This window comes from Babylonia areolata, chromosome 12, assembly GCF_041734735.1.
Source record: "Babylonia areolata isolate BAREFJ2019XMU chromosome 12, ASM4173473v1, whole genome shotgun sequence".
Lineage (NCBI taxonomy): Eukaryota > Metazoa > Mollusca > Gastropoda > Neogastropoda > Buccinidae > Babylonia > Babylonia areolata.
The window spans coordinates 19,442,421-19,457,420 of NC_134887.1; the positions used below are offsets into that span (position 1 = coordinate 19,442,421).

A 15,000-nucleotide genomic window follows, 5' to 3' on the forward strand; every position below is an offset into this window, starting at 1 on the left:
CGTTGTGTGTGTGTGTGTGTGTGTGCGTGTGTCCAGCCATCAAGCTGGACGGGGTGAACGTGAAGGGCTACACCGCCTGGTCACTGATGGACAACTTTGAGTGGACCACGGGCTATTACGCCCACTTCGGCCTCTATCAGGTATGTAGGTGTGCTGGTGGTCTAGCGGTAACGCACCCGCCTACAAGGAAGCGAGAGAATCTGAGGGCAGGGGATTCTTCTTGATCATCATCATCATCTTCTTCTTCGTTCGTGGGCTGCAACTCCCACGCTCACTCGTATGTACACGAGTGGGCTTTTACGTGTATGACCGTGGTTTTTTTTGTTTTTTTTTTAACCCTGCCATTTAGGCAGTCATACTCCGTTTTTCGGGGGTGTGCATGCTGGGTGTGTTCTTGTTTTCATAATCCACCGAACGCTGACATAGATTACAGAACGTTTAACGTGCGTATTTGATCTTCTGCTTGCATACACACGAAAGGTAGTTCAGGCACTAACAGGTCTGCACATAAACTGACCTGGGAGATCGGAAAAATCTCCGCCCTTTACCCACCAGGCGTCGTTACCGAGATTCGAACCCGGGTCCCTCAGATTGAAAGTCCAACGTTTTAACCACTATCCTATTATGCCCGTCGGGAGGGGTTCGAATCCCACACTGGCTGGAATTTCACGTTCTTCCTCCCGGCTCCACTAGACCTTCAGTGGTGGTCAGGGTGTGTTGTTGGTCATTCGGATGAGACGATAAACCAAGGTCCTCTCTCTCTCTCTCTCTCTCTCTCTCTCTCTCTCTCTGTGTAGTAGTAGTAGTAGTAGTAGTAGTAGTCTTCAGTTTAACGTCTTCCACTGTAAGTGATATTAGACGGAAAAAACGAAAGAAAAAAAAGGGGGTAGGGGGTGGGGGGCGGAGCTTGGTGGTGGGAACTCAATTGGGTAGAGGGTGAAGAATGGTGTGTGTGTGTGTATGTGTATTGCGCGTGTGTGCGCATCTGTGTGTGTGGGGGGTGGGGAATGATACAGAGCATTGGGGAAAAAAAACATTAAAAGGGGGACATAGACATATCGAAGGAAACGCTAACATCAAACACCTATAACAAATGTCCTTCTGCAATAGCAGATAACATCTTGAAATTGTCAAAAATACATTCGCAAGAATTTTCCGAGAAGTTTGGTAAAAACGATTTCAGACTCTGACATCCAAAGAGTACGTGTTTGCTGGAAATAGATTCTCCACATATGCATTTAACATATTTGCTGAACTTTGTTATAAAAGCATTCAGCTTTATCCTGTTCGATAATGCCTGAATTTGCCTTAATCTGATTAAAGTACTGAATGTATTTGATTGATTGACGATTCCAGTTGTTGAATATTATGTATACTGTTATCTAAAACTTTGCCATTTTGCTGGTATACTTCCTGACTTTGCTCCACGATGATTTTTCTAGTAAGCGGTACCCCTCTTGTACAGACAAAGGCACATAAAGTTCTGTGGTTCCCTGTTGGTGTTTTGCGCCTTTTCTTGCAGCCCTGTCAGCCCATTCATTATAATTATAGGAGACGAAGGTGAGAAGGAACCCAACAAAAAGTTATATGTGTTCCTCTCAAATTCAAAAGATGTAACTATGTGTTCCTCTCAAATTCAAAAGATGTACAATGTGACTTATTACTATTATTAGGTTGGGTTTTTTGTGTGTTTTTTTGGTTTTTTTTTGTTTGTGTGTGTGTGTGTGTGTGTGTGTGTGTGTGTGTGTGTGTGTGTGTGTGTGTGTGATCAGCATGCAGTTAGCGCACGTGAAAGAACCCGCGGCAACTGGAAGGTTGTGTCCCTGGTAAAATTATGTTGAAAGAAAAAAAGAAGAAACAAACGAATAAATACACTTTCAGACAGAACAAATGGGTGGCGCTGCACTGTGGCTACGGGCTTTCCGTGAGGGGTGAACAACCCGAGTTTTACGCAGAGAAATCTGTATTGACAATACAATGCGATACCATGCAATGCAACGCAATGCAACACAATACAATGCGATACCATGCAATGCAACGCAATGCAACACAATGCAGTGCAATGCAATCCAGAGCACTGTGTCTCTTGCTGGTGCTCTCTCTGTCTCTGTGCCTGTTATTAATATTTGTTTGAAAAAAAGAAGAAGAAAAAAACGAAGAAGAAGAAACGTCGAAAACCGAAACACACACTGTTTATTTGTTTCGTTTTTTTATGTATGTATCTTTCCCCAACTTTCCCCCCACCCCACCCCACCCTCCTCCTCCCATCTTTTTCTACTTTTCCTCCTACTCTAAGGTAACCTTTGAGGATCCCGACCGAACACACACTGTTAATAATTATGTTTACTTTTGTTTGTTTTTGCATGTATTTTCCTCAAGCCTCCTCATCCTATTTCTCTGTCTCCTCTTCCTTCTTCTCCTATCCCCAGGTGGACTTTGATGACCCAAATCGAACACGCACCGCCAAGAAATCAGTCAGCTTCTTCAAACAGTTGGTGAAGGAAAATGGCTTCTCCCCCGATAGCCCCGTCATGGGAGACAACTGGTGACCTCCCGGACTGACCACACAAGCATCCGGACTGCGCTGACGACAGACTATTTTCTTTCTTTTATTTTTTTTTCAGTTTGCACGTTGTTCTTGGTTTGTTGTTTTTTTTGTTTGTTTTTTGTTGTTGTTGTTTTTTTAAACGAAGTTTTTTTATATCTAATTCTTGGCTTGACTTGTCAACTAAAGGGTAAAAAATCTCCATGTTGTTGTCATTGCTGCATCGTTGTCATTGACACTGATGTAAAAGTTTACTTCTCATTGTTGGTTTGTCTTTTTATCTTTTTCTGTTGTTGTTGTTCTGTGGTAACTTCAGTTAACCTTATCTTATTGATTGTTTGTCGGCTTCAATGTCGTTGTATCGCAGGTTGTGAAAACTGGAAACGAAATAATGTTCGGACTGTCAATCAATAATGATATTCATAAGCTGAGCGACTGCACGATTATTCCTGGAAAGGTAACTTTGTCATCTTAAAAAAAAAAAAATGTTTGCGTATGGCAAATGTGCCGTCGTGATAATTTCTGGAAAATTTGCCAGGTTATTTTCGTGTGACAGATGTGCACTCATGGATATTCCTGGAAATTATATATATATTTTATTTGGTAATGGCAGGTGTGTGTGAATGGTAAATGAGTCTGCAGTACTGTTGCTTCTTTTTCTTGAACTTTTTCTGTTTTTGCAACATTCCACATACAACTAGAACAAAGTGACACGACTAGAACAAAGTGAGCATAATCTGCTGCATGTCTTTTTTTAAAATTTTTTATTATAGCAGTGTATGATTACTGAATGTATAAATGAATATGATTAAATTATATGATTTTCCTTTTCTTTTTTAAAACTTTTTTTTAAGGAATGAGGACGAGGTGAAGAATGGCAACGAAGAAAGTTTGATGCAACAAAATGGAGAGTTTGCACAGCAATGAATCACAGATGGGATACAGGTTATTTCTTTTTCATTCTTTGCTGCTCAAAGCCCAGCAGACCATACAGAACTATTTCATGGAATAACTTCAGCATTACGTGAAAAGAAAGGAGAGTTTGAAAACAAAAATCACAAAAAAGTGAGCTGACCAGCAAGGCAGAAAAATATGAAAGGGAAAGAAAGACTTCAGAAAAAAAGAAGCCAGAAACAAAGAGTGCGGTAGAAAAGAGGAAATTTCTGGCACAGAATTTCCAGGTGGTGATGTTGTTTCATACTGAAAGAGCTTCCGACATCCCCCGAGGGGGTGGGGGTGGGGGTGAATATAGGCTATGCATATTGATTTGACTATGTGGTGAGCATTAAATTTGATTTGTGTATGAAACAGTTCCTGTGAGTGTGTTTCATCAGGATGGGTGGTCGCATTGCATGGTCTTCAGAGTCTCTAGGACTATTGGATGATTATTGTGGGCCACTGACTGTGGAAAGACTCCCTCTCAGCTCTCTATCTCTGTCTTTGTCACTCAACACACACACACACACACACACACAAAGAAAGAGAGAGAACTCGAAGTGGAAAAGTCGGATCAGTATACCTTTCTCGTTTCTTTTCACGTATGACTGTGGATGTGCCACACAGCAGCGGCTGTTGCTGTGTGTGGGTGGATATGTGCAGGAACAAATTCCCTTACTCTCTCCTCCTCTGTCTCTGTCTGTCTGTCTGTCTGTCTCTCCTCACGTTCCGATGTTCACTGGTATTGATGTTGATTCTGCTCAACATGTATATTTTTTTTTCTTTTTAGCAGATGTCACCAACGACACTAGCATGCTCTCTCTCTCTCTCCCTCTCTCTCTCTGTCTGTCTCTGTCTCTTTGTCTGTCTGTCTGTCTCTGTCTCTCTCTCTGACTCTCTCGCTCGCTCTTAATGTTCTGATTTTTGACGATAAAATTTCTTTTTCGGAACTGAGTGATAAGGATAATATTTCTTGAATGCAACAAGTTTTTCGTGAATATCGTCCATTCTAACGTGTGTTTGTTTCTTGATTAGCTGGGGTTTTTTTAAACAGAAAAAAAAAAATTCGGCACATTGTTCTTCATACTTTGTTTTTTCACACCTTTGGGCGCCCCGAGACCCAAGCACACAATCTTGTGTTTGCGAGCTTGGCACGAGGGGCTGTCGGTGATCTTTCAGTACGAATAGCACCCCCGCCTTCTGTAAATTCTGTGCTAGAAATTTCCTCATTTCAATCGCTACCTTTGTTTCTGCCCTTTTTTTTCTTCCTTCACTGTTGTCTCCTTTTTCTGCCTTCCCAGTCCATTCCCATTTCTTTTTTTTTCAAGCAGGCCTTGACACTTTTTTTTCTTCTCTTTTCCGCAGTCTGTGATGTACTATCTGTGCTGTTTTGCTCTGGCGATTAGATAGTGAGATGGGCACTAGCTGCCAATTCTGCAGTGTTATTTGCCTATATGGTCCTTTTATGTTTTTTGTTTGTTTGTTTGTTGTTGTTTTTTGTTGTTGTTGTTTGGCTTTGAAGTATTGCTTTTTACCTTTTCTTTACGATTTTTTTTGTAATCGGGGGATGATAAATTAAGCAGAATGGCTGGCGTCCTCAGCATGGCCTAGTCTTACTTGCCATACGGAGCTAAATGGTTGGGATACTGTGTCATGAACTGTGTTTTGTGGGTTTGTTTTCGTGTTTTTTGTGTAGATGTGACAGTTTTGTGTTGACGCGGTTGAGCAGCTGTATGGTTTGACAGTCCTGATATGGCCCTGTGGGGTCGGCTGGACTATAAGCAACAAAAACCAAACCAAACTCAACCATCTGAGCCGAGCAGGCACGCTAATGGTACAACTGAAAAGTAATTCAGAACTGTGCTTAGAACGTGAGTACTGAAACCTGAACGACAAGTAATTACAGCAGGAGGACGACCCATATAGCCGAAGAAGTGGTGGGAAAAGCCGAGGGAGCTTTTATTTCCATTGGCTCCCACCCACACATGGAACTGAAGTGGACTATCTTCTGTTCCCTGCTTCCCCATTCCCCTCCATCCTCTACTCTCTCCCCTCTCCCTGACCCTCGCCTCCCCGCCCCCACCCTCCACCTCCATTACTGTTACTGTTGGCGTTGACTTAGGAATTGAAGATTTTGTTTTGTTTTTCTTTTGTATTTCTTTTTATCACAACAGATTTCTCTGTGTGAAATTCGGTCTGCTCTCCCCAGGGAGAGCGCGTCGCTACACTACAGCGCCACCCTTTAAAAAAAAAAAATTTACCTGCGTGCAGTTTTTTTGTTTTTCCTATCGAAGTGGATTTTTCTACAGAATTTTGCCAGGAACAACCCTTTTGTTGCTGTGGGTTCTTTTACGTGCGCTCAGTGCATGCTGCACACGGGACCTCAGTTTATCGTCTCATCCGAATGACTAGCGTCCAGACCACCACTCAAGGTCTGGTGGGGGCGGGGGTGGGGGGGGGGGGGGAGAATGTATCGGCGGCTGAGCCGTGATTCTAACCAGCGCGCTCAGATTCTCTCGGTTCCTGGGCAGACGCGTTACCTCTAGGCCATCACACCACATACATGTAAAGGTTGTATGAGTAATTCCTTTTTGAGCGCAAGTAATGCTCACGGCTGACGAATTCTTCTTCATCTTCGTTCGTGGGCTGAAACTCCTACGTTCAATCGTATGTACACGAGTGGGCTTTTACGTGTATGACCGTTTTTACCCCTCCATGTAGGCAGCCTTACTCCGTTTTCGACTGAAGATCGACAGACAAGATCTTCCACAGCGGCTGTGGTGGGTTCTGTTTGTCCCCTGGTTTTCCACCTTGTCCTCAGCTCCTCCAGACTGGCACGAAAGCTTGCTTCGAAGGTGCTGGTGGATGGTGTAGCGCCAGGCACTTCGGTCAGCGGCTTGGGAAGTCCATTGGAGGAGGGGGCCGGGGGGGGGGGGGGGGGGGTGATGTCTCAGGTTGTGAAGGCTTTCTTCAGCATGTCTTTGTACCGCTTCCAGGGTGTTCCTCTGTAGCGGTGATCAGATGACAGTTCACTGTATAGAACGATCTTGGGCAGGCGGTGGTCTTTCGTTGTGGAGTCGTGTCCTATGTACCAGCGCAGCTGGGTCTTCAGTAGTATGGTTTCGATGGTGGTGACTCTGGCTTTCCCGAGGACCTTGACATTGATGATGCTGTCAATCCAATGGATGCTAAAGATGGTGCAGATGCCCCATGCAAAACATGTATAACCCAAACACGCACGCACGCCCACACGCCCGCAGAAGCTAGTGTGTGTGAGATTTGTGTGTGTGTGTGTGTGTGTGTGTGTGTGTGTGTGTGCTTTTTTATTGGTGGCTGGGGGGGGGGGGAGGGTGGGTATATATATATATATGTGTGTGTGTGTGTGTGTGTGTGTGTGTGTGTGTGTGTGCGATACACGCGAACATGCGCGCGTGTGTGTGCGGGCATGTGTGTGTGTTTGTGTGCGTGCGTGCGTGTGTGTGTGTGTGTGCGCGCGCGTGCGCGTGATTGTCTTTTCTTCTTCTTCTTATATGTATCAAAATGTGCGTATGTGGCACACCAGGCCACGGTCACGCACGCGCGCGTGTGCATACACACAAGTCATGAGTTATAATGTTGATTATATTATGGAAAGTCCATGTATCGGTAACAGTATACATATGATGTATTTTTTTCCACACAAACAAAGTACTTCACCTTGATACCCAAATCAGCAGCGAAAGACAAAATTGCTTGGCATGAGGAAGACTCTTTTTTATTTATCATTTAATCGCGTGAAGTGGACAATTAACACGGTACAAGGACCAATCAGAGGTGTAATACTAATCGCTGACATCAGCTTTCAGCTTTTGTCTCGTGCCGAACTTCTGCTATCTTCAGACAGTACATCGATCAGTGGGTATGTCTATACCATATACGGACAGATTTATCAGTTTATTCACTGCTGTGTTATCAGCATATAGATCGAATTGTTCCTTTCCATGGAGCCACCATTTCATGAAACTTCACACACGTTTCACTTTATCAGGCGTGATGGCTGAGTGGTTTTAGAGCATATGACTTTCAGTCTGAGGGTTCTTGGTTCAATCCCGGTGAAACAGCTTCAATATACCCCCATCCCCTACTTGATTTTACCCTAGGGGTATTCTGAACAAGCCTACTCTGACAGCCTGTAAGGAAGTTCCTTCCCACTACAAGATGGCGAAAGTACGGGCAGGGGGAAGGTCTGGGCTACCCTATACTGACACTTCTCACCATCACGTGCTGTAGGGGACGTGACTCGGTCTGTACAAGCTTGTATAGCTCTCCTCCTCCCCCATCCCTCTATGAATGAACGAATGATTTCGATACTTACTCAGCGCCTATCCTAGGTCGGAGACAATGTGATAGAAGTAACAGGGGATGGTCGACTTGGGTTTGCTCGCACTGACCGTTTTCCTCCACATCGTAACATGGCGGAAGTAGGCGGGAGGTAACTCTCGACAAGCTTGAGCTGACTTCCTCCCCTCCCCCCTTCTCTCCACATTACACCGCACCGGAAACAAGGGGAGTATTACAGTTCTCGCTTAGCTTGTAAACCTACTGACCCCCTGGCGGAAACAAGTAGAGTTGAGCTCTCGCTTAGCTTGAACTAGCCACCCCTTCCTCTTTTCTGCACCAAGGGCAGTGGTAGCTCACGGTAAGTTTGTACTGAACTCACCCCGTTTACCCCCCCCCCACCCTCCCCCCCCACACACACCCTCCCCGTTACAACCTATGGGAAACAAAGGGAATGGTAGCTCACGGTAAGTTTGTACTGTACTGTACTCACCTCGTCTCCCCCCTCCCCCCCCCCCCCCGATATGTTGGTGTGTGTATGTAACATTGATGTAATGTGTTATGTAAACAAAAGTGATTTTGTAAAGCATCTCGAGCAGATTTCTGGATAGTGTGCTATTTAAGTATCCATTATGATGATAATAATGATAATGATAATAATGATACCACTACTGCTACTACTACTACTACTACTACTTATTATTATTATTATTACTAATTGTCTATAGGTGTTCTATGAATTCTGTGGATGTTTCTATGGGCCATGGACATTCGCCATGTGGACCTTCGCTGACTGGACTCTTGCCGCTACTTTCACCCGTGAACCTTCCTACCACACTGATTTCGGAGTCAGTTTTCGGTTTCAGGCCTCAGGTTTCCCAGCTGATGGACCAGAGTGAACGACCCACCTGCCCGCTGTATGGGGGCGGAGGTCAGGTGTGACCATGCCAAATTTAGCCCTCTGGGTCATTTCAGCGAAGTCTATGGGGGTCCTGAGGTTAATCTGGACTAGCACCGCCTCCCGAAAGCGGAGTATGGCTGCCTACATGGCGGGGTAAAAACTGTCATACACGTAAAAGCCCACTCGTGTACATACGAGTGAATGTGGGAGTCGCAGCCCACGAACGAAGAAGAAGAATCTGGACTAGCCTGAAAGAAAAAACATCCGAACAGCAAAATATCAAATATGAATATGACTTAAGATACCATTTTACAATGGGAAAAACGAGTGTAGTGAGGGGGGTGATTCCAGTTAGGTCAGCACGACACACCTCCTGGTCCACTAGAAGATGGATAGGTCTCAACAACCACGTGGAAGGCACGGACCACAGCCTTCTTCTTCTTCTTCTTCGTTAGCGGGCTGCAAGTCCCACGTTCACTCGTATGTACACGAGTGGGCTTTTAGGGTATGACCGTCATTACCCCGCCTAACTCAGGGGGTGTGCATACTGGGTATGTTCTTGTTTCCATAACCCATCGAATGCTGACATGGATTACAGGATCTTTAACGTGCGTACTTGATCTTATGCTTGCGTATACACGCGAAGGAGGTTCAGGCACAAGCAGGTCTGCACATATGTTGACCTGGGAGATCGGAAAAATCTCCACCCTTTACTGGCCCACCAGGCGCCGTTACCGAGATTCGAACCCGGGACCCTCAGATTGAAAGTCCAACGCTTTAACCACTCGGCTATTGCGCCTGTCGGAAGGGGGCTAAAATGCCTACCCCCCCCCCCCCCCCCCCCCTTCACCAGAAGTTAATGTGAGCTAAAGAGGGGGTGCGGGTGAATTATTACTGGACCAAATTTACTTTCAGGGGTAATTTCAAGCTAGTTTAGAATGACCTCAATGTTCAGTATTAAGCATGCTTGTGTCTGTCTTTTGATTTATTGTATATATATATATATATATATATATATATATATATATATATATATATATATATATATATATATATATGTGTGTGTGTGTGTGTGTGTGTGTGTGTGTGTGTATGTATGTATGAACGTGCTTGTGTATATGTTTGTGAATATCTGTGGTATCTATGTATGCACGTATGTGTGCATTTGTGAATATTTGCATACATGTATGCATCTGTGTATGTTTTCACTTATTCATACGTGAATGTACTGTCGTGATAGTGTGAGCTGTGCATGCATGCGTGTGTGTGTGTGTGTGTGTGTGTGTGTGTGTGTGTGTGTGTGTGTGTGTGTGTGTAAAGTAGCATGTATGTTTATTCCACTTCCCTCAACAGACAATTTCGCTGTCGTTATTGTTATCATTACCCCTCCTCTCTCTCCTACCTCTCTCTCCGTCTCTAATCTTTATATATATATATTTTTAATTTTCTATATACGTATACACCACCTCCCACCCCCACGCCCCCTCACTCTTAGCTGCTTGTGTCACCAGCCGCCTATTCCTGTCGCTTCAAGGACAAAGGAAATGGGAGATCACGTCAGGAATACACGCATTTAAGGAAAACCCGCCTGACTTGGCAGTGCAGATAACACCGTTGATCACGAGGACAGGGGCGGTCGAAACAGCTAATCAGTGATCCATCGAAAGTCGTCTCATATTGGGTAGATGGGATGGGGAGGCGGGTGTTGGGGTGGGGTGCTGGTAGGTGAGGATAGAGGGAGCGAGTGAAACAACGACACACACACACACGCACGCACGCACGCACGCACACACACGCACGCACGCACACATACACACGCACACACGCACACACACACACACACACACACATATGCAACACACATCAAACATGGTTAAAAGTGACGCAAAGAAATTGCCATGCATACAGACGTAGAAGTGTGCACTGTGGTTTTAGTACTTGCCAGCCTTAGTTTTTTTGTACTGATTATTCACCCGGTGGGGAAATAGAGCCAGCTTTCCAAGTCAGCAGACTTCATGCATGTGTGTGTGTGTGTGTGTGTGTGTGTGTGTGTGTGTGTGTGTTCGTGCGCGCTGGTGAATGCGCATGTGTATGTGTGAGCGTGCGCGCGCGCGCGGGTGAATGCGCATGTGTGTGTGTGTGTGCGTGTGTGTGTGTGTGTATAATCATAATGTGTATTACTTGTCACAGCTGTGCACTGCTATGAATATGTTATGAATATATGAAAGTGTTTTTTACCTTGACCTTGAAAAAAGTGAAAAATTAAAAAAAAGATGTCGCCTCACATGAACTTTATCAGTCACAAGATCAAACTTCGACCATGGTTATTGCGAAATGATGATGTGGTGGCGGTTGTTTTTTTTTGTTTTTTGTTTTGTTTTATTTGTTTTGTATTGTTTTGTTCTATTATCGTTTCTTTGGAAGGTGTTTTGTGTATAAATAGTTGGTGTGTGTTACCGTCAGTTCATAGCTTGGCTGGCTGCTGACATGTGAGTTTTTGTCTCTTATCATTCTGGTTTTGTCTTTCTTTGCGTCTTTGTGTCTTCCTTTTCTTTGTTTTCCTAACTCATTATTTTCCTTGTGTGGTTATTTCTTTATGATCCCCTCTCTAAATCTGTTTGTATTTCTCTGTCTCCTTTTTTTCTTTTCTTCTTCTTCTTCTTCGTTATTTTGTTTCGATTCAGTTGTGGTTTTCATCTCTCTCGCACTGCTATATGGACTCTTTGAGGTAATGACAAAGTACTACAAAAAATTTTTTTTTAAAGTGTCGCATATCCCTTATCAGTTTATTTTGCTTCAGTTCTGTTTTTTCTTTCTGTTTTATTTCATCTGTTTTGCACCGTTTTTGTTCTGATCTGTACCTACTATGTCACTAGAGCTTTACAGCTGATGACAAACATTTTAGTGTTCAGTGTTGTGTTCAGTTTTTTTTTTTTTTTTTTTTTTTTGCCTTAGTTGCATGCAAATGTTCAGTGTTTAATGCTTCTCTCTCTCTCTTTTCGGTGGATTTTTTTTTTTCAGAATTCTGTCTTGCTTGCTTTTTTTTCATTTTTTTTCACCTCCTTCTTCTTTACTTGAGCCCTTCAAAGACGACTGGGATCCCCATTCGAATTTCAAGGGAGATAACCATGAGTTTTGTCTGGCATAACTGCAGTTCGGTCCCCTGTGGATTCGTCACAAATTTTAATTGTCTTGTCAATGGCAGTAAACGTACAGCTGATTTTAACTACCCACTGGATTATTTTTCTCAACATTCTTTTCTACGTACTTATAAAGTGTCTGTCCTCGCTCAGAAACTAAGCTCTAAGCACAACGGGCTGCGTACCTGCGTGGAGCCGACCGAGAACTGCCTTTACGCGCTCATCATTCATTTCCTGTGCCGTTCAGTCAGGCTTCAGTCACACACACACACACACACACACACACACACACACAGAGAGAGAGAGAGAGAGAGAGAGAGAGAGAGAGAGAGAGATACAGACACAGATACAGACGCACAGACACATAGACACACAGACACACACACACACACACACACACACACACACACACATAACTTCTTTGCTGAACTTTGTTACGGCAAAGCTTTAAACCATAGTGTAGTTAATGTTCAACAACCGGGAACTATCAATCAGTCAAATACATACATACAGTTTTTGTTCTGATCTGTACCTACTATGTCACTAGAGCTTTACAGCTGATGACGAACATTTTAGTGTTCAGTGTTGTGTTCAGTATTTTTTTTGGTTTTTTTGTTGTTTTTTTGTTTTTGCCTTAGTTGCATGCAAGTGTTCAGTGTTTGATGCTTCTGTCTCTCTCTTTACGGTGGATTTTTTCTTCATAATTCTGTCTTGCTTGCTTTTTTTTCTTTCTTTTCACCTTCTCCTTCTTTACTTGAGCCCTTCAAAGACGACTGGGATCCCCATTCGAATTTCAAGGGAGATAACCATTGTTTTGTCTGGCATAACTGCAGTTCGGTCCCCTGTGGATTCGTCACAAATTTTAATTGTCTTGTCAATGGCAGTGAACGTACAGCTGATTTTAACTACTCACTGGATTTTTTTTTCAACATTCTTTTCTACGTACTTATAAAGTGTCTGTCCTCGCTCAGAAACTAAGCTCTAAGCACAACGGGCTGCCTACCTGCGTGGAGCCGACCGAGAACTGCCTTTACGCGCTCATCATTCGTTTCCTGTGTCGTTCAGTCAGGCTTCAGTCACACACAGACACACACAGACACACAGACACACACAGACACACACACACACACACACACACACACACACACACACACACACACACACAGAGTCACACACAGATATAGACGCACAGACACATAGACACACAGACAGACACACAGACACAGACACACACACACACAAACACAGAGTCACACACAGATACAGGCGCACAGACACATAGACACACAGACAGACACACAGACAGATACACACACACACACACGCACACACAGACACAGACACAGACACACACACACACACACACACACACACACATACACACAGACACATCAGCTGACTGGTTCTTGGTAGATAATGAACACAGAGAAATGGAGAGAACTGGTTGCCAGGTTATCAGTGGTACCCGTACAGTTTTGACACTTAGGGACAGAAGAAGAAGAAGGAAAAGAAGAAGAAGAAGAAGGAAAAGAAGAAGAAGAAGAAGAAGAAGAAGAAGTTGAAAACTAATATTTCAACAAAACTTCCTGAAAAATCCATCCACAATATTTTGGGCGTCATCATGTCGACAGAGTGAATATACCACTTGTTTGCAACTGAGTAACAAACAAGTGAAAAACCACCAGTGCCAACATCAACAAAGAACAACTTGATTACCCTTGCAGATTGTCACTGTATTATATATATATATATATATATATATATATATATATATATATATATATATATATATATATATGTGTGTGTGTGTGTGTGTGTGTGTGTGTGTGTGTGTGATAGTCAGTCGTGTCCGACTATGACCATCAGAACAGCAGAGGAGGCAACTGCTGTTCCGACAATTTGGGCTAGAATTTGATTATAGTGGAGAGTGTCTTGCCCAAGTTACATCCCCACTCTCTCGACCAAGAGGGTTTTAGGACAGTCGGCGTTGGGATGATTCCCAAAGGCCAACTAGCCCCCAAGGCTACAGCCCTAAGAACCAGTGCATTTTTGCCTCCTAGTTTGAGAGTCATAGTCCTTCACAAAAGACTATGCTGTAAATGATTTCCCATTGACTGGAGAAACCATTGATAATACAGCTCTCACTTTGCTGTTGGCCCAAATGTAAACTTATGTCAATCTGTGATATAAGCTGAGTGTTGGGCCGGACGTATTATACATGCAAGGTAATTACCAACTTGTCGTAAGCTGATATTCCCTTGCAAAACTGATGTGATGTGAAGATTGGAGCTGTTATATAAGGCGGTGATGATGTTCAAGTTTCGGTTTCTCAAGGAGGCGTCACTGCGTTCGGACAAACCCCTATACGCTACACCACACCTGCTGGGCAGATGCCTGTCTGACCAGCAGCATAACCCAATGCGCTCATTCAGGTCTTGAATGCATGCATATAATTTTGTGTACATATCAGAGCGGATTTCTTCTGTAGAATTTTGCCAGAGGTCAGCACTTTTGTTGCCATGGGTTCTTTCTCAGTGCGCTAAGTGCGTGATGCACACGAGACCTCAGTTTATCGTCTCATCCGATTGACCAGACGCTCGTTCTGATTTTCTAGTCACACTTAGGAGAAAGTGCGAGAGCGGGAATCGAACTCCGACCCTCACGGACTCTGTATTAGCAGATAAGCGTCTTAGCGATTCTGCCACCTTCCTCGATGATGTATAATAGAAAATGAAACCTTATAGTTTAAACATTTTTTTTAACAATGCCAACAACTCTTCCACCTGTTCCCTGTCTCCAACCCACACCCCCAACTCCCCACAACCACAGAACCAAGATGAAGATGCCACACTACACCACCATCCTGTGCTCCATGCTGCTCCTTGCTTCTGGGGTGGCCTCGCGGTCAGCTCAGTGCGTACCCGGGGTGAACTGCAAGCTCCCAAACTGTCGCTGCTCGAACGACGACAGCATCCCCGGGGGTATCCCTGCGAAATACACACCTCAGATCATCCTGGTGACCTTTGAGAATGCTGTCAACGAAGGCAATGTGGGTCCTTACCTGGATCTGTTTTCCGGTAAGACGTTCAGATAGTTTTGGGGGGAGGGGGAGGGGGTGTTGTTCATATATATATATATATATATATACACGTACAGACAAA

The 15,000-nt window shown here is 43.9% G+C and overlaps 2 protein-coding genes across 4 annotated transcripts in view; both read left to right on the forward strand.

Annotated features, from left to right (window-relative positions):
* The window catches only part of LOC143288088 (lactase/phlorizin hydrolase-like), a 28,370-nt gene extending 24,547 nt beyond the window's left edge, over window positions 1-3,823 (forward strand). Inside the window, exons 17-18 of the mRNA XM_076596367.1 lie at window positions 37-140; window positions 2,430-3,823. Coding sequence (XP_076452482.1) covers window positions 37-140; window positions 2,430-2,549 — 224 coding nt within the window. The 3' untranslated portion in view covers window positions 2,550-3,823. The remainder of the gene's footprint in view (window positions 1-36; window positions 141-2,429) is intronic.
* Window positions 3,824-11,078: 7,255 nt separating this feature from the next.
* The window catches only part of LOC143288423 (chitin deacetylase 8-like), a 12,174-nt gene continuing 8,252 nt past the window's right edge, over window positions 11,079-15,000 (forward strand). Inside the window, exons 1-2 of one of the 3 annotated variants that reach the window (XM_076596896.1) lie at window positions 11,079-11,188; window positions 14,669-14,916. In XM_076596896.1, coding sequence (XP_076453011.1) covers window positions 14,676-14,916 — 241 coding nt within the window. In that variant the 5' untranslated portion in view covers window positions 11,079-11,188; window positions 14,669-14,675. Of the gene's footprint in view, window positions 11,189-11,398; window positions 11,428-13,240; window positions 13,291-14,668; window positions 14,917-15,000 lie in introns of those variants that run through there. The other 2 variants (XM_076596895.1, XM_076596894.1) reach the window with 2 other exon arrangements.